Source organism: Polypterus senegalus, chromosome 12 (genome assembly GCF_016835505.1).
Source record: "Polypterus senegalus isolate Bchr_013 chromosome 12, ASM1683550v1, whole genome shotgun sequence".
In the NCBI taxonomy this organism is placed as follows: Eukaryota; Metazoa; Chordata; class Cladistia; order Polypteriformes; family Polypteridae; genus Polypterus; species Polypterus senegalus.
The window spans coordinates 26,347,824-26,368,204 of NC_053165.1; the positions used below are offsets into that span (position 1 = coordinate 26,347,824).

At 40.9% G+C, this 20,381-nt stretch overlaps 1 protein-coding gene across 1 annotated transcript in view; it reads left to right on the top strand.

Moving 5' to 3' along the window:
- Positions 1–20,381, top strand: part of prodhb (proline dehydrogenase (oxidase) 1b) — a 56,363-nt gene that overhangs the window by 24,529 nt on the left and 11,453 nt on the right. The window contains exons 7-8 of the mRNA XM_039770567.1: positions 2,454–2,533; positions 5,419–5,500. Of these exons, the coding sequence (XP_039626501.1) occupies positions 2,454–2,533; positions 5,419–5,500 (162 nt within the window). The remainder of the gene's footprint in view (positions 1–2,453; positions 2,534–5,418; positions 5,501–20,381) is intronic.

Here is a 20,381-nt window from a genome sequence, read left to right on the forward strand (position 1 = left end):
GAAAAACATCCCCACAGCATGATGCTGCCACCACCATGCTTCACTGTAGGGATGGTATTGGCCTGGTGATGAGCGGTGCCTGGTTTCCTACAAACGTGACACCTGGCATTCACACCAAAGAGTTCAATCTTTGTCTCATCAGACCAGAGAATTTTGTTTCTCATGGTCTGAGAGTCCTTCAGGTGTCTTTTGGCAAACTCCAGGTGGCTTGCCATGTGCCTTTTACTAAGGAGTGGCTTCCGTCTGGCCATTCTATCATACAGGCCTGATTGGTGGATTGCTGCAGAGATGGTTGTCCTTCTGGAAGGTTCTTCTCCCTCCACAGAGGACATCTGGAGCTCTGACAGAGTGACCATCGGGTTATTGGTCACCTCCCTGACTAAGGCCCTTCTCCCCCGATCGCTCAGTTTAGATGTCTGGCCAGCTCTAGGAAGAGTCCTGGTGGTTTCGAACTTCTTCCACTAATGGATGATGGAGGCCACTGTGCTCATTGGGACCTTCAAAGCAGCAGAAATTTTTCTGTAACCTTTCCCCGATTTGTGCCTCGAGACAATCCTGTCTCGGCGGTCTACAGACAATTCCTTTGACTTCATGCTTGGTTTGTGCTCTGACATGAACTGTCAACTGTGGGACCTTATATAGACAGGTGTGTGCCTTTCCAAATCAGGTCAAATCAACTGAATTTACCACAGGTGGACTCCAATTAAGCTGCAGAAACATCTCAATGATGATCAGGGGAAACAGGATGCACCTGAGCTTAATTTGGAGCTTCATGGCAAAGGATGTGAATACTTATGTACATGTGATTTCTCAGTTTTTTTATTTTTAATAAATTTGCAAAAATCTCAAGCAAACTTTTTTCACGTTGTCATTATGGGGTGTTGTGTGTAGAATTCTGAGGAAAAAAATGAATTTAATCCATTTTGGAATAAGGCTGTAACATAACAAAATGTGGAAAAAGTGATGCACTGTGAATACTTTCCGGATGCACTGTGTGTGTGTGTGTGTGTGTATATATATAGTAATTTTCCCCCATAGAATTGCATGTAAATACAATTAATCTGTTCTGGACTGTACGAGCTGTATGTAAATATATTTTTTAAAAGATTTGTAAGTACAAAAATACTTAATTATACCATAGAATGCACAGTGTAATAGTAAACTAAATGTAAAAACATTGAATAACACTGAGAAAATGTTGAACAGAGAAAACTAACCTTGCAATATTTTAAAAACAAGCCCGTGCTTTCTTTTAAATCCCTTCTCGCGCTCTCTCTCTCTCTCTCTCGCTCGCTCGCTCGCTGCACAGGGAAAGACTGAACACGTGCGGAAATCATCGACGCGTACAAACTGGAAGGGAAACTGGCTTGTTCGTCACCCGAGTGTGTGGTCATGAACAGATGCAAAAGTTTGACGAACATTTTGGTCGAAACCCAGTTTGTACGTGGTCCGAGACGTTCATGACCCGAGGTTCCACTCTATCTATCTCTATCTATCTCTCTGTAGATATCTATATATCGCACACACATATATCTGTGTCAACAGAGTCTAAGCAATAAGTATTGCCATGTGATATATTTCCAATCCCAGCATCGATGCACTGAATTCACCAAGGGGGTGCCTTAATGCTGCACCTGCTCAGAACATGGTTGTCTTTTTACCTTGGGTAGGGCCCATCCCACTCTGAAAGTCATCTTTGATTCACCAAGGATACTTGCTGTGGTCCTTACATGTACAAAAGTGGATTGCAAAGTCAAAGTTTGAGAAGCATTAATGTAATCAGCTTGTACAATTTGCTTCACTCTGTGCAGATGTTACTGCTCATCTTTTTCTTTCTGCATTGTCACCTTCTTGACCAGTTTCCCAATGCAGTTGGCCATAGGAAAGCCAGTATAACCCCAATAACTTTGTGGAGATTGCTGCCAGACACTTTTTTTTTTTTTTTGTTTTTTTGTTTCACTAGTGTGTACCATGTCAGAAGCTTTTGATTTAAGGTTAATATCGAGGTCCTAGCCCCAGTGATTCACAAGTAATCGTGTGACAGATATACACTGCCCTTAGCATTTTATGAATGTAGTTTGAAAAGAATACAATAAGAGTAAAAGCTTAAACAATGATGACACGAATTACACAGGCTACAAACTAAATCAAACATTAAACACTAAGCAATACATAAATACATGAAAGACTGAGTTTTGAATTAAAATAAGAAACAACAAACAGAAAAAGTAGAAGTAGGCCATGAATAAGCAGCACAATTTGTTCAGGCTTACATGTAGGAATATAAATGTGGATGCTTTCTGATTACCTATGATGATAAAGAGTGATGAATGATGCCTTTCAGTCTTTTTCTTGTTGTTCAGTCCAAGAGCAATATATACTGTGCTCTTTCTAAATGTTAAGTTCTTTAACACTTCTTTTTTTTTTTCCTCTCTCTCTCTCTCTACATATAGGAAAGCCTGGCGAAGCTGGGCATTCTGGCCAAGGAAGAATCCCAGAACTGGTTTACAGGAGAAAATCTCGGTTTTAAAGGGTATCTGACATTTTATTTATTGATTCATTTATTTTCTGTTAAGATGTACATGCATGGCTGTGAATGAACAATAGTTTATCTGCTTATGGGCCATGACCCCAGTCTAACTATAAAGGCCACACATTTGCTGTTATATTTCTGACAAAAAAAAAAAAATGCAGTTTCCAGTACCACTTGACGCCAAGGGTGGGGGGGTCCAGCCCTGAACAAAGTTACTTGGTGTTCTTTGTGGTTGTTTGCTTCTGTTTTCAAATGATTAGATTACAGGAGGCAAGTTGATCTCTGCATTCGTGCTTTCTAGATAGCACAGCAGCAGCTAAAAGATTACGGAAGGCACCTCTACTTTAAAACCCTTGGATGTCTCTTGGTCGTTATCTTGAAGTCTGAGAACCTTAAAAATTGGCTCAGTTTACAGTTGACAAAAAATATAAAAGGTAGTAGGCAAATACAAAATATATAGGTAGCTTTTGGAATTTCAGATATGTACAAATTATTATTGCTTTGGTTTTTTTTTTGTTTTTTTTGTAGATTGTATGGAAGGTTAACTTCTTTAAATAAAATCAAGACATGTTACTTTCTTTGATGTTAAAATAGTACATGTACATACAATCTAGTCAGACTTAACAAACCTAAAATCAACTCCCGCCCGAGAGATATGAACAAATTATACTGGCTTGCAGGGCTGGACTGGGAAGCTTATTCAGACCGGGAATCTCAAGTCTAACCCAGCAGGCCACATGATACACATCCGTTTTCTTGTACGGACACAGACTGAAAAAAACCAACAGACACCATTTTGTCTTGGAATTTTTGATGAATGAGGAGACAGTAGATTCTGCTTTTACACATACATTTCACTCTTAAGTAGTAGTCTCAAGACAACCTCTGATAAAGTGTGGAACAAAACTTCATAAATACTGTAAATAAACCACGTAGTTCTATAAAAACAAATGTACAAAAAGCACTGGACCACAAGTAGTTGTCAGTGGAATCCCCAAGTGCACAGATTATGTTTGCAGTTTCATCTGCAAGTCTGGAATCTCCGCAGCTGAGCTGCTGTCAGTGTCTGGATGGTAACACTGAATACTCGTCCACAAAGTTTGAAGTGTTGGTCAAAAAAGACCACTTTGAGTTTCTTCAGTAAACAAACAATGTCTCAGTACCACAGAAAACTGTCAAGCATTTTTAAAGAATGCACTTAGTAAACAAAAAACAATGAAACATTTCTGTAGCTTATTCAGTCCTTCTCTCATCATAGCGCTAAGGTTTAACTGTCAGAGGACAAGAGACGGACTTTAAAAATATTAAAATAAAGTAAAAACAAGAAACGTTCATTAACAAACTTAGCATGACATAAAGAACAACAGGTACATTTAAAAACACAAATCATTCCACTTACATACGTGTTTCATTAAATAAAAAAACAATAAAACATTTCATGTAGCCTATTCAGTCAATCTGAGGGGGGAAAAAAGGGAAAAAAAAGTCAAAAATGTGACCATATGCTAACTTCATTAAAACTAAATACACAGTAACAAATACCAAAAGCCATACAACATCTAAATATAATATAAAAAGTATATTATAAACTTTTAAACAATTTAATCACAAAAGCACCAGACGTACTCACCTCCTGCTTAACTGTCGGAGCGCAAGATGCACACAAAGTCACAACTTGACTTGAACAAAAACAAGAAACCATCCAATCAGAAACCAGAAAATAAACCCGCCAATGTTAAACCGAACAGATTTTTGCCCGCTACAGAGCAATAACGCCTGCTTGTTTTCCAGTATAATAACCTTACATAATATGACCATTAGTTAATTTCACTGGTGGCTCTGCCAGACCAGGCAGCAGGCCACCAGGAAAGCTCCTGCTGATTGTAAAAGTCAGTCCGGCTCTGCTGGCTTGTATGTCACCCGAATCTGGGCTGAAAATGCCAAACAGTTTTCAGAGCCTGTCCTGGTAGCGTTGGGCACAAGGCAGTGATATAAGTCTACCACAAAGTAAGCTCATACACGTAACTCATTTAATCGTGCTGGGCCTTATCCTGGTGAGGAGCACATCAATTATTTTATGGCATGGTCTCAGGGAACTAGTGACTAGAGGGGAAGCATCAGGGGTGAAGAAGGAACCCACCTTGTATGGTTGGCCAGCCAATTACAGGGTTGACAAGCAAGCATGTTTTTGGGATGAGGGGAGGACAAGAGGAACACTGTTTGTTTTTTTGACGTAGGGGGAAGAGTGTAAACTGAGCCCCTTGAACAGTGGGGTATCAGTGTCTAAAACTGCATCACTGTGCTGCTCTATTTTAACAGGAGTTTTGATTTGTAGTGTAAACCAAGAAAATAAAGTCATGCAAGGTAAACTTGTCTTTTAATCCCTTGTTATTTCCACACAGAAACACACAAATGAAAAAAGACCACAGGATGCTGGTGTATTGCTGTTTAGCACCCCTTATGTAAATGTGATGCTAAACAGCATCCAGTCCATCTTTCTATAGAATGTGGGCTATGAAATGAAATAAGTTGTAATAGTTGGTTTGTCCTCAAGAAAGGTTTTTCTCGTCTTCTTTTTTTTATGTTACATTATTGTTACCCATTTTTCTTTCCTCTTACCCCATCAGGTGCCACCCTAGGTGAGATGCAGTGAGTCTTTTGTGCTGTAACTCCATCTTCAATCAATCAGAGTTGTAGTTTGCGTAGCTCTCATTTATAAAAGATCCTCAGTTGCGGTAAGGTGAAGCATGCTAACGTGGCAGGGAGGAAGACATTTGCCATTCATTTGAAGCAGTTGCAGATAGATAAGGGCAGTGCAGTGAATTGTGTTGTGCTGTTGAATGGCCTTTTCAGTTTATAGTTATGATCTGCTTCTCTATTTTCAGTACTGTGGATCTGCTCGATTGGAACAGCTTGATTGACAGTCGAATGAAGATCTCCAACCTGCTGCTTATCCCAAACCTTGAGGTAAAGGCAGCTGCTCTGTTGCTCCACAATGTTTATTATAAAACAAGTCCAGATCTGTTAGCTAAACTCTGTGCTTGGGCTCAGGGTGCTGGGCAGTATGGTGGTTATCTGATCTCTGCTGCCTCACTGCTGTTGAGATCAGGGTTTAAACCAAGCCTGGTCAGAGTTTTTGAGTTTACATGTTCTCAATATGCAAGTATGATTGTCCCCGTTCCCAGCCCCTAACCCACCTTGGGTTATAGATAGATAGATAGATAGATAGATACTTTATTAATCCCAAGGAGAAATTCACATTCTGCAGCAGCAGCATACTGTTAACGAACAATATTAAATTAAATAGTGATGATAATGCAGGTATAACAGACAGACAATAATTTTGTATAATATTAACGTTTACATGGGTGGAATTGAAGAGTCGCATAGTGTGGGGGAGGAACGATCTCCTCAGTCTATCAGTTGAGCAGGACGGTGACAGCAGTCTGTCGCTGAAGCTGCTCCTCTGTCTGGAGATGATACTGTTCATTGGATGCAGTGGATTTTCCATTTTTGACAGGAGCCTGCATAGCGCCCATCACTCTGCCATGGATGTCAAACTGTCTAGCTCCGTGCCTACAATAGTCTGCCTTCCTTACCAGTTTGTCCAGATATGAGGCATCCCTCTTCTTTATGCTGCCTCCCCAGCACACCACCGCGTAGAAGAGGGCGCTCACCACAACCGTCTGATAGAACATCTGCAGCATCTTATTGCAGATGTTGAAGGAACCCAGCCTTCTAAGGACGTATAGTTGGCTTTGTCCTTTCTTACACAGAGCATCAGTATTGGCAGTCCAGTCCACTTTATCATCCAGCTACACTCCCAGGTATTTATAGGTCTGCACCATCTGCACACAGTCACCTCTGATCACAGGGTCCATGTGGGGCCTGGGTCTCCTAAAATCCACCACCAGTTCCTTGGTTTTGCTGGTGTTCAGTTGTAGGTGGTCTGAGTCGCACCATTTAACAAAGTCCTTGATTAGGTTCCTATACTTCTCCTCCTGCCCACTCCTGATGCAGCCCATGATAGCAGTGTCGTCCGCAAACTTTTGCACATGGCAGGACTCCGAGTTGTATTGGAAGTCCGATGTATATAGGCTGAACAGGACCGGAGAAAATACAGTCCCCTGCGGCGCTTCTGTGTTGCTGACCACAATGTCAGACCTTCAGTTCCCGTGACGCACATACTGAGGTCTGTCTTTAAGATAGTCCACGATCCATGCTACAAGGTATGAATCTACTCCCATCTCTGTCAGCTTGTGCCTAAGGAGCAGAGGTTGGATGGTGTTGAAGGCGCTAGAGAAGTCCAGAAACATAATTCTTACAGCACCACTGCCTCTGTCCAAATGGGAGAGGGATCGGTGTAGCATATAGATGATGGCATCCTCTGCTCCCACCTTCTCCTGGTATGCAAACTGCAGAGGGTCGAGGGCATGGTGGACCTGTGACCTCAGGTGGTGAAGCAGTAGCCGCTCCATGGTCTTCATCACATGTGATATCAGAGCAACAGGCCGGAAGTCGTTCAGCTCACTAGGACGTGATGCCTTTGGGACTGGGGTGATGCAAGATGTTTTCCAAAGCCTTGGGACTCCCCTGTTCCAGGCTCAGGTTGAAGATGTGCTGTAGAGGACTCCCAAGCTCCAATGCACAGGCCTTCAGCAGTCGTGGCGATACTCCATCTGGACCCACTGCTTTGCTGGCACAAAGTCTCCACAGCTCTCTGCTTGCTTGCACTGCTGTAATTGTGGGTTGGGGATGTCTCACCTATGCTGGTATCAGCAGAAGGATGGGTAGAGGCTGCAGTACTTCGAGGTGAGAGTGGGTTAGGGTGGTCAAACCTATTGTTGAAGAAGTTGTTCATTTGATTTGCTCTCTCCACATCTCTCTCAATGGTGGCACCCCGCTTCGAACTGCAGCCAGTGATGATCTTCATCCCATCCCACACTTCCTTCATGCTGTTATTCTGCAACTTCTGCTCCAGCTTTCACCTGTACTGCTCCTTCGCCGCCCTGAGCTGGACTCGGAGTTCCTTCTGTATGCGCTTGAGCTCATGCTGATCACTGCCTTCAAAAGCCCATTTCTTCTGGTTCAAAAAGCCCTTGATGTCACTTGTAATCCTTGGCTTGTAGTTAGCAGAGCAGCGTACTGTTTTTGCTGGAAAACAACTGCCTCAGTGTTCTCACTATGTGATCCCTGCAGTATATCCCAGTCAATAGTTCCAAAGCAGTCTCTCAGAGCCTGCTCTGCCTCAGGGGACCATTTTCTGAATGAGTGTGTGGTTGTAGGTAGCTCCCTCACTCTTGGTTTGTAGTGAGGCTGAAGCAGCACCAGGTTATGATCCGCTTTCCCAAGCGCAGGCAGTGGGGTGGCGCTGTATGCGTCTTTAACGTCTTTAGGTCGATAGTCCTATTTCCCCGGGTGTTACAATCCACATACTGGGAGAAGGCAGGTAATGTTTTGTCCAGCATCACATGGTTAAAGTCTCCAGCGATTAGCACAAGCGCCTCAGGGTGCTGTGTTTGTAATTTAGCAACAGCGGTGTGGATGATGTCACCCATATCTCCATGTCCGCCAGAGGAGGGATGTAAACAATAACAACAATGACGTGTCCAAACTCTCTGGGCAAGTAATAGGGGTGCAAACTTACGGCCAACAGTTTGATGTCGCTGCAGCAAGTGAAGATTTTAACGTTTACAAGTCCAGAGTTGCACCATCTTGTATTGACATAGAGAGCGACTCCTCCTCCTTTCTGGTTCCCACAGGTACTTGCGTCTCTGTCCACTCTAACTGCGTTAAACCCAGGTAGCTCCACGTTAGCATCTGGGATGTTAGGTGTTAGCCATGTTTCACTGAAACACAGAAAACTGCATTCTCTGTAGGTCTTGACATTTTTCACCAGCGCAGCCAGTTCGTCAATCTTATTTGGTAGTGAGTTCACATTTCCCAGGATCACAGAAGGCACCAAAGGTTTGTAGCGCCACTTTCTCGCTAGACACTTGGCTTTTATCTTAGCTCTAGCTCTTCTGCCACGATACCACCTTCTTACCTCTTCAGGTAAATGGGGGAACAACACCGGCGTGGACATTTGTTCTCAGCGCTTGAAGTTGACTACTTGAATAGATGAGTCTCCGCATGTAAAAATCCATGTCCAAGTAATAAAAAGTGTCCAGGGAACGTGTCCACATAAAAGAAAGTGGTAGGAGTGATCAGTGAAATATAGAAAAACAGAGAAAAAAGGAAGAAAGACAAAGTCATACACGGAGCTGCTGGAATGGCTGCCACCTGCGGCGGCGCCTGATAATACTTATTTCAGGATTTCCCAACTTTTATGGTGTCATGACCCAGTTTCTCACATGGTAGTGTGTCTGCGATCTCCTTGGTGATCGAGCACAATCAAAGTTTTGGGATTGCTGTAACATCAGCATGTTAGAGGAATCAAGCAGCTTTTACTCCTGATTGATTTGAAATTGTCTGAGTCTGGGTGGGGGATGTTGTCTAAAATCCTTCCACTGTGAATCGAGTGTGATCGTTTTGTCAGGGTTCGGCCATGATCCACCTGCAGTGCTGCCGGTGTAAATCAAGCATGATTGTCCAAGCAGTTGGGCTGGGTTTATTTGACCGCGGCCCACTGGTTGGGGAACACTGGGTTATTCGGTGACTCTCCGTTAAAGAATTTAGAGTTAGTGGATTGGAGTGATTTCTCTCTCCGGGGTTTGTTTTGACCAGTCTCTGGCCTTTCATAAATATTTTATTGAAAAGACAGGTTTAAAAAATCGATAAATATTTTAAAGTGCTTATCCATTTTACAACTTTTAATTGGAATAAGGTCACCCCTAAATGGTCAAAAGAAGAATTACAACCAAACATTAAATACTGCAGTTCTCCTCTCAGTTTCATCCAATGAATGTTGTTGCTCTTAAGATTTAAAATGAAAGTCCCCTTCTTCCCCTTACACATTTATTGCATAAAATCATTTTAACACTTTCCTCAGGGATTGCCAGTGATTTGGCAATTGTAGAGAAAGAAGTGCTGTTTGGGTTAGAAAGGCGGAAATCAAACGAACTACCGGGACTGGATAACATTTATCCTAGAGTGCTTGAGGAGGTTAATGAGTACATTTCTAAGCCCTTGATGCATATTTTTAAAAAGGGACTGTGCACTGGAGAGATTCCTTAGAAGATGCCAAATGTCATCCCATTATATGAAATGGATGAGCAGGCTAATCCAAGTAACTATAAGCCAGTTAGCTTAACATTCATCATGGGTAAATTATTGAAAGGCATTATTAAGGAAAACGTTTAAGAGCACATGGCAAGAACAAGTGTATTAATGAGCAGTCAGCATGGGTTCAGATGGGGAAGGTCATGTTGTACTAATATGCTGGAATTCTACGGAGAAGCTACAAAAGAATGTGATCAGGGAGTTGCATATGTCATTAATTATCCTGATTTTGGATAAGGTCCCACATAACAGGCTACACATTAGAATAAAAAGTGAGAATTCAGTGATGGTGTGTAGGAGGGTGCAAAATTGGCTTGGACATGGAAAACAAAGAGTTATGACATGAGGAACCTTACCATAATTAGTAGATGTTAAAAGTCGAGTCCCTCAGCAGTCACGTCTGGAGCCGTTTCTCATTTTAATATATAGCAAATATCTGGTTAGGAATATAAACAACAAGCTGGTTCATTTTGCAGATGATACCAAGTTAAGTGGAATGGAAGATAACATAGAAGCAGCAGAATCATTTTAGAGGAACTTGGACAGAATTCAGGCTAGGGCAGATTTGTTGCAGATGAATTTTAATGTAAGCAAATGCATAGTTATATATATATATATTATATGGTAGATTTGAATATGCAATGGGTAGTCCGGAACTTGAAAGTGCACCTTTATGAGAAGGACCTCGTAGTCACCATATTTACATCATTATAGACGGATAGTGGCGTGTCACTATCTACATACAGACAGCATACAGAAGCTATCGGGAAGTCTAGAACTTGAGAGTGCACCTTATGAGAAGGACCAGGGCATCATCATATCTACTTCGTCTAGTTAGATAATGAGTTGTCACTATATACATTCAGAGCGTATGCAGAAGCTATTGGGAAGTATGGAACTTGAAAGTATACCTTGTGAGAAAGACCTAGGAGTCATTGTATAGTGAGGAGTCCACTACATCTAGACTGTGTCTATGAGCCATTAAGAAGGCTAACAAAATCTTGTCTTGTATAGCAACCCAGATGTGTAGAGTACAATTCAAAGGAGGTTATGCTTAGGCTATATAGCCCATTAATAAAGCCTCACCTGGAGTACTGTGTGCAGTCCTGGTCTCCAGTTCATTGTGGGGCACACCATCACTCACTCACTCACTTGTTAACTTGGTCTGCATATGTATTATTTGAGGGTAAGCTGGAATGCCCAGAAAAAAAATCCGGCCTACTACACTTGGACAGCATCCATCCAAAGATTTGAACAACAACAACCGGGCTATAATAAACACATGGCAGTACTAGAAAAAGTCCAGAGAACAGTGACTAGGCTGATTCCCAGAAGACTGCAGGTCCCTCTTTTCAATTTAAGCAGATTGAAAATAAGAGGTGACAGAATGTAAAAGGAAATAGTCCAGTGGATCCCAGTTTTTACTTTAAAAGCATGTTTGTAACAACATGGGGATGCAAGGATGAGAATGATTTATTCACACAAAGAACTATTGATGCAAGGAGTAAATTGCAATGTAGTGTGGTAAAGGGTAAGCCTTTAAGGACCTTCAAAACCCAACTTGATATTAATTTGCAGATATGAGGTACAGTAGGTAGATAGGGTTGGCATACTTTGTTGGGATGAATGGCCTGTTCTTGTCAAAGTGTTTCTGATGTTCTACTTTCTTTATTGTAAGCTGCTTCAAAACTTCACTGAGGTGCAGTGTGATGTTGTTTTTAATTTAGTATGTTAGGAGCTGCTTATTGACTTCCTTGTGCATTTGTTTACATTTAATGTCCACACATTTGCAGGCTCTTCCAAGAGTCTCTGTAGCTTTGTGATTTATCTTCAGTCTGAATTGCCTTGCAATCTGTCTTGTTAACTTTTGTTGCTTTGTATTGTATTCCTGTTTGCTCTTTACAACATCTTCGGATGGTACTTGTTATTAAAGACTCCAAGTGAAACAAAGATCAATAGATTGTACATCACTTGGAAAAGTAGCACAGAGACATTGTAAAAGTAGTGCATGCTGTGATCGTAAGATCAGAATGTGATGGCCGGTGCTATAAATATTTGTGTGCATTAGCACATACAGTACAGTGGTTACCTTTAGAGGATGTGCAACTGCTCATAGATGTTGCTCAAGCCTTGACATATTTTATATAGCAGCTTGTTTTATTTTATTCCTTTGGGGTGAGAACAGCTTATTTGGAGCTGCTTTTCAGGGACGTATTCCCAATGTTAATGTCAGGTATTGTGTAATTTAATGATGGAGAACATCCATTTGCCTTTAGACATTAGTGAATTTATTGGTAACGTTTAGACATTTAACTCTAGAGTTACCAAAGCCTACGAAAAAACTTGTAATCCTGGCCCACCTTAAATCCATTCACACCACTCTGTCAGCGTCTTTTGTCTTGTAAATGTGTCGATCAGCACAAACAGCAAGCAGCCTACTATATCCTCCCCTGCCCACCGTTGCTGTTCAATTCACAAAGAAGGTTTTCAGTGTTCAGTGTTTATCTTGGGTGAAGTGCCTGGAGTTTTAGAGGGTAAATAATACATCATCATTTGGAATACATACATTACATGTGTGTTCCATGTCTACAACAATCTATGTAAACACATTGTTAAAAAAGAAAAATTTTTCATGTTTTAGTAATAATTGACAAAATGTAGACTTGAAGTGTATAATGTGTGAAGTCCAAATATCAAATAAACGCTTTCACAAAAGGTACAAGTATAACGAAACAAGTGTGCTTTTATTCAATTATACTAGGGTGCTTTGCCCCCTGCTTACTTTGCTCGCCAACTCCCCCGGCCTGCGCAACTTGACAGCCATTTAGCGTGTCTGCCACTTGCGTATGTAGATTTCACTTTCACCAAACAGCAAATCTTTTAATTCTCAAGGATATGCCTTTTCATTGAACAGAAACACTACTTTTCCCTGATGGCAGCACGAATTAGGTATTCTACAAGTCTCCGATTTAAAGTTTAAATCCGAACAATATATTCAATCTCTTTTTGCTGTTCCGTTATTTCACAGAGTAATTTCCGTTTGTTTGCACTAATGTGATCTTTACTACCATTTTTTAAAAGTGACGAATTTTAGTACTTTCGTTATCTCTAACCTGCTCTGCATGTGTATCGCGCCAACGTTTTTGAATCCTTTATGACATTCTACTTTATCTACTCTTTGTCTTTTATTACCGGCCCTAGGCGTGGTTAAATATCTTGGCATAAAATCTCGTCTTGTGAGACGTGACAGTATCTCTCTGAAAAGTTATGCCGCGTCCCAGGATTTTGCAGGTTACAGTAGGCAGTTGATACAACAGCTTGGGTGGTGCAATGGTAAGAAGTGCTGACTCCCAATGAAGAGGTCTCGTTCATTACGGGAGATGGACATCTGAAGTGGAGCTCCATTTCAGCGGCTTTATTTTTTCTCTTATTTGTTATTATCCCAAGATCCTGTATTTCCCTAAGCTAGAGAGTTTCTACTACAGTATATAAACATGAGTAACAAGAAAGGGGGTCAGAAAGAATCGGAAAAGAAACCTAAAACTACTGTATACCCAAGTCTAGGCAGACATCAGCCCCAAGTGCAAGTGCAAGGTACGGCCTTTCAGAGACTGACCTGGAACTGGCAGGCGAAAGCACAGACTTCCCAGGAACCCGCTCCACTGCAACCTCTCCAGCCAAGAGCGAAGGTGCAAGCGATACAGGTCACGATAGCTCGCCGATTCCAGAAGATCACTTGAAACTAGAAAAGGCCTTGCAGTCTGTGTTTTCATCCACTCATTGCGTGCCTGATGCATCAGCTGTAACTGGGGTTGCCACTTCACCTGCGGAGCACGAAGCTGAAATGATTTCTCCGAACTAAAGGAAATGATCGCTACATTGGCCACAGCCATAAGTGAGCTCAAGAAAGACATTCAGAAAAATATGAAGAAAGAAAGAAGTGGCTTGCTCAAGACAATCGAGAAAAAAATGTATGTATATATGAAAAAATGTACATATAATCGTTTTGATGCAGTCCTTAAAGATATGTTGAGAAAAATTGAGGAACACATTCAGGAAAATGCGTCTAAACTGAGGGAACCTGCCGATCAGCTGGAAGATGTTAACAACAACAACATTTATTTATATAGCACATATTCATACAAAAAAAATGTGGCTCAAATGTGCTTTACAAAATGAAGAATAGAAAAATAGAAGACACAGTAAAAAATAAAAATAAGTCAACATTAATTAACATAGAATAAGTAAGGTCCGATGGCCAGGGTGGGCAGAAAAAACAAAAAAAAAAAACTCCAGATGGCTAGAGAAAAAAAATAAAATCTGCAGGGATTCCAGACCATGAGACCGCCCAGTCCCCTCTGGGCAATCTACCTAACATAAATGAAACTGTCCTCTTTGTATTTAGGGTTCTCATGGAAGGACTTGATGATGATGGTAACGTAGACGTCTGGCTTAAGTTAAGTTAAGTAGACATTCACGGCTCAAATTGAAAAAATTGGAACAATTGGCATCTAACGCCAATGGAAAAACTACAGCTGCAAATTCCGAATGCAAAAAACTCAGAGACAGACTTGCAGCTCTGGATGATGGATGCAGAAAAAATATTAGAATTGAAGGTCTACCTGAGAACCATGAAAGTCCAAACCCAGTGAAATTCGTAGCTGAACTACAGTAATCCCTCCCCGATCGCGGGTTGCGTTCCAGAACCCCCCGCGATAGCTGAAAATCCGCGAAGTAGAAACCGTATGTTTGTATGGTTATTTTTATATATTTTAAGCCCTTATAAACTCTCCCACACTGTTAACATTATTAGAGCCCTCTAGACATGAAATAACACCCTTTAGTCAAACGTTTAAACTGTGCTTCATTACAAGACAAAGATGGCAGTTCTTTCTCACAATTAAAAGAATGCAAACATATCTTCTTTTCAAACGAGCGCTGTCAGGAGCAGAGAATGTCAGAGAGATAGAGAGAGCGTGACAGAAAAACAAACAATCAAAAAATCAATACGTGCTGTTGGGCTTTTAAGTTTAAGCACCGTGATAAAGCAGCCGCAAAGAAGGGAGTCTTTCAGCAGTTTTTAGAGTAGCCTCCGTATCTTCTAAACAAACAGCCCCTCTGCTCACACCCCCTCCGTCAGGAGCAGAGAACGTCGGAGAGAGAGAGCGCACGAGATTAAAGCAAACAATCAAAAAATCAATACGTGCTTTTGGGCCACCGCGATAAAGCAGCATTTCTTAGAGGAGCATCCATATCCTCTACGCAAACCGCCTCTGTGCAAACAGCCCCTCTGCTCACACCCCCTCCGTCAGGCGCAGAGAATGTCAGCGAAAGACAGAGAAAAGAAAACAATCCGCTCGGGAAGCACATCATATATCATTGAGTTTTAGTTAATATGTAATACATGCTCTGATTGGGTAGCTTCTAAGCCATCCGCCAATAGCGTCCCTTGTATGAAATCAACTGGGCAAACAAACTGAGGAAGCAAGTACTATAAATTAAAAGACCCATTGTCCACAGAAATCCGCGAACCAGCGAAAAATCCGTGATATATATTTAGATATGCTTACATTTAAAATCCGCGATGGAGTGAAGCCGCAAAAGTCGAAGCGCGATATAGCGAGGGATCACCGTATTCTCAAAAATAATTGGAGAGGACTTTAAATCAGATACCGAGATAGCACTAGCTTGCTGCATACGTGGATCAAATACCTCTAAACCTAGGTCTTTAATTGTCCGCTTCGAGAGATTGCAGTTTAAGCTTACTGTAATGGAACTTCTCAGACACAAACAAGAAATTATATTTGAAAATAACCACATTCATATTTCCCTGATTTCTCACCCTCAACAGCTGCTAAATGTGTAGCTTTTTACAACATTAATCAGCCGATATCGAATACAGCCTCTTGTATCCTGCCAAACTGAAAGTGGATATTCAAGACAAATATCACATCTTCACCTCCCAAGGATGAAGCAGAAAAGGAATTAAGAAAGCTGATCCTGATGCTTTTTTGAAATATGAAAGTGAGTCGCATCCTGTCATGGTATGGCAAGAAGATATTACCTGGTTTCTGATCTGCTTGCAATGACACGGGTACAATAATTATACATCCTTTTTTCTTCACGGCGACTTTTTTTTATGTTTTAATTATAATTACATGCGTATGTGTGGAAGAAATTAAAGTAGTTCTTTTTTTTATTTTGGTTTTTAACTTTTCTAAAGGAGAATGTTTAACATCATACCCTTGGTTTATTGTTATTATTGCATTAAGGTTTACTATGCCACCTTTCCCTGGGTTTACTGTCTTAATATTTCAAGACTGTTGATGATTATATTTTATGATTATACTCTGTTGATGATTATATTTTATGATTATAGTATTTAGATTTTATTGGCAATAGATATCTCTACTTTTTAATCCTCACATGCAGCTGCTGGGGGGCTTGTTTTGGATGTGCTCTGTCTCTAGGTATGTCAGAGAACCAGAATTGTGTGAAGTGGGGTCCAACCTCACGTGGGGAGGCAAAATGGGGGAGAGAGAAGAAGAGCAGGCTATATCTAATCTATGCTTTTAATCCTTATAATTACCACAACCAACGTAACAACAGGCTGCATGGCAATAACTCTTGGGGAAATAGGAAATTAAGGTTAAAGCCGTCTCACTTCCAGTTAAATCTACAAAATGACATCAAAAATTCAGAATCAATGCCTTGCGTAGATGGTCAACACTTCTTCTCACTCTAACTGGAAGAATTAACGTTGTTAAGATGAATATCCTTCCTAAGCTTCTTTTTATTTCGAAACATTCCAATATACATCAATAAATCATTCTTTAAGCAATTAGATTTAACCATAACCTCATTTATTTGGAACCTAAAACATCCACATATCCAAAGAGTGACTATACAAAGACCTAAGGCGGAAGGAGGCATGGCTCTACCCAACTTTCAGTTTTATTACTGGGCAGTAAACATACAAGCTATAAAAACCTGGACACAAATAGATGAACACACACAGGCTTGGTCCGCAATAGAAATAAAATCCTGCAGTACTTCTCTATATTCCCTGCTTTGTGCCCCAATAAATGCAAGTTATTGCCAATATACTAATAACCCAATTGAGCTTCACTTCCTTGGAATATGGAACCAATGTAGAAAGCATTTTAAGATGGAGAAGCTTTTATCTGTGGCACCTCTGCATGAGAAGCACCTCTTTCAACCTTCACATACATATGCAGTTTTTAATATCTGGAAAACATTTAGGATTAAATTGCTTAGAGATCTTTACATAGACAACATCTTTGGCTCCTATGAACAATTACATTACAAATTTAATTTTCCAGTAACACATTTCTTTCACTATCTTCAAATCAGAAACTTTGTCAAACAGAACCTGCCCGATTTTCCCCATCTCCCACCTTCCTCTATGCTGGAAAAAATACTGCTCAGTCTCGAGGACTCAGGCAGTATATAAAAATATTTTACAGTCCCTCCCTTTCAAATATTCAAGAGGACACTGGGAAAAGGATTTGTCACTCAACATATCAGAAAAGGAGTGGAAGGTAGCAATGCACAGAATTCATTCGAGCTCCATATGCATACAATTCTTCAACTCGAAATTATATATCGAGCATATCTGTCGCACTTAAAATTATCCAAAATGTTTCCAGGGCAAGATCCAACCTACGAATGCTGCAATCGAGTCCCAGCCTCACTGGGTCACATGTTTTGGGCCTGCTCCAAATTAACATTCTGGGCAAAAATTTTTAAGTGCCTTTCAGACAGCCTTGGTGTCACAATCCATCCTAATCCACTCACAGCTGTGTTTGGTGAACTTCCAGATGGGCTTAAAGTGGAGAAGGACAAACAAACTGTGATTGCCTTCACTGCACTATTGGCACGCAGACTTATTTTGCTAAAGTGGAAGAATCCTATCTCCCCTCTTTTAAGTCTGTGGGTAACTGATGTTTTATATTATTAGGAAAAAAACAAATTCTCAGTTAGAGGATCTGTGCAGAACTTTTCAAAACCTGGCAGGATCTAATCTATACTAATAAAAGGCAAAGCCCTGACTCACTCACTCACTCACTCACTCACTCACTCACTCACTCACTCACTCACTCACTGACTCACTGACTCACTCACTCACTCACTCACTCACTCATCACTAATTCTCCAACTTCCCGTGTGGGTGGAAGGCTGAAATTTGGCAGGTTCATTCCTTACAGCTTCCTTACAAAAGTTGGGCAGGTTTTATATCGAAATTCTACGCGTAATGGTCATAACTGGAAGCTGGTTTTCTCCATTTACTGTAATGGAGATGAGCTTGAACGCCGTGGGGGCGGAGTTTCGTGTGACATCATCACGCCTCCCACGTAATCACGCAGCACATAGAAAATCAGGAAGACCTCAAAAAAGCGCTGAAGAAAACATGCATTATATAATTGAGAAGGCAGCGAAACAATAAGAAGCGAGCGAGTTACATATACAACCATGTTCATGAGTTCTGCTACTTCGGAAACAAAGCACGATGTAAACCTACACTTTAAATTAAGTTCATAGACAGGCTGCGCTGGCGTTTGTAATTTAGTGCCTGCCCATATAAGGCCGTCCGTCAGCGGAAATCCAATAGCAAACTCCCACTAAATATTCACGGGTTAAGGACTGTGCTTATGCAGAGGAAGATGAGATGGTCAGGGTGGTGTTTGGCACAAACTCAGCGAAACTGCGAGAAAAGTTTTAAGTGCCAGGACTAAGGTAACATTAAATACAGCCATGGACATAGCACGAGATGGCACCAGCACAGCTGGGAACCTTCGTTGCATGTACACCAAGCGGCTCACGTGAACTGGCGCAGTGCAGAGATAAAAGCAACAGTTCCAAAGCGCTGAACAAAACCGAATTACACAATTGAAAAGGCAGCAAAAATATGAAGCGTCTGATAAGCATATTCATAAATCCAGCTACTGCGGAAACAAAGCACACGGTGGGAAAAGTCAATGTCCCGCTAAAGGAAGACAGTGTAAAAAAACCCGTGCATGCAGTGTGTCAGGTCTCAGATAAAGAAGAAGACGAGCTGTTTATTGATGCAGTAAGAAACGAATCGATGAATGAAACCTGTCATCTTTACAACGATTGACAAACACGGAATGTAACTTGAACACAACACATCCTACAAATACGAGCCTGATTGAAAGAAATAATGATAATCAAATCCTTGATGACAGCAACACTCAGTAACACTCACAAAACAAATACTGTATATTGACAGTCATGTTACGTTATTTTTAAAATGTTCCCTTTTCTTTTTCTAGCTTTTTTAACACACTACTTCTCCGCTGCGATACGCGGGTATATATATATGTATGTATATATATATTCCGATCTACATACTCGAATAATGGATACTTTATTCGCCATCAATGATTGTTTTGGTAAAGCCATACTCAGTGTATTCATTAAATGAACGGTAAAAAGTAAGAGCGAGGGAGGATGCAGGCTGTAGTGCTGCGTCAACTCTATCTGAATTGCGCGATCACATTTCAAAAATATATCTTTTCAAGTTCTATTTAGTCCATATTTGTCAAACTCAAGGGCCACGGGCCACATCCGCCGGCGTGTAATTATATCCGCCCAAGATCATTTTATATACTGTATTATTGTTATTAATGGCCCAGGTATATGAAGCGCTGGTAACACAATAAACTACAGATCCCATAATGCAGCGCTTCAGCTGCCTTGCCGAACACTTATTGCGAAGCTAGCTCACGCGATGCTGGAGAGAAAAGTATATTCTGAAAATAGAGCCTTTAAAAGCGATGGGAGGCTGAGTATATGTTTACTGAACCCGTGTGTCTCATTTGTGGAGCTAATGTGGCTGTAATTACAGAATTTAATCTAAGACGGCACTATGAGACAAAACATCAGGGTAACCTGAATGCAATGCAGAAGATACAGAAAGCAGAATAATTAAATAAGAATCTGACACTTCAGCGGACGTTTTTACCCGTGCACAATCACAAAGTGATTTCAAGTGAAGCTGCTTTTATGAGAGACACAAATGCACCAGTGCAACTTTCCCCTCTTTCCCTGTTGCCAAGTAATGTTAAACCAAGTCGTCACTACGGTGTTCCCAAATCGCACTTTGCTGATAAACTGAGCGCACTGAGTTTGCACGGCGCTTTGGTGACTTTGAAGAACAAAAAAAGTCCGTCTACATGCGGCTCGAACCTTGTGCATGTTTGGTAGCACATATCTGTGTGAGAAGCTCTTCTCAGTGATAAAGACTAACAAAACAGCACACAGGAGTCGCCTCACTGATGAGCACCTGCAATCCATCCTGAGAATCTCCACAACACAGAACCTCACACCAAACAGAAACGAACCTGTTGACAAAAAAAAATGCCAGGCGTCCAGCTCTGATAAAATGACTTATGAGCAAAGACAACTGAATGATTTGATTTGTTATTGCTGAAAGGAACACATTTTATTTATATTTCCAGGTTTTGTTATGCAGCATGTTCATATTTGAATTTGTATAATTTTGACAGGATATATTTTTATGGAGAGCAAAATATTATAAGTTGTTTAAGGTTTGAGTTGATTTATTCAGGAATAATATTCCTGT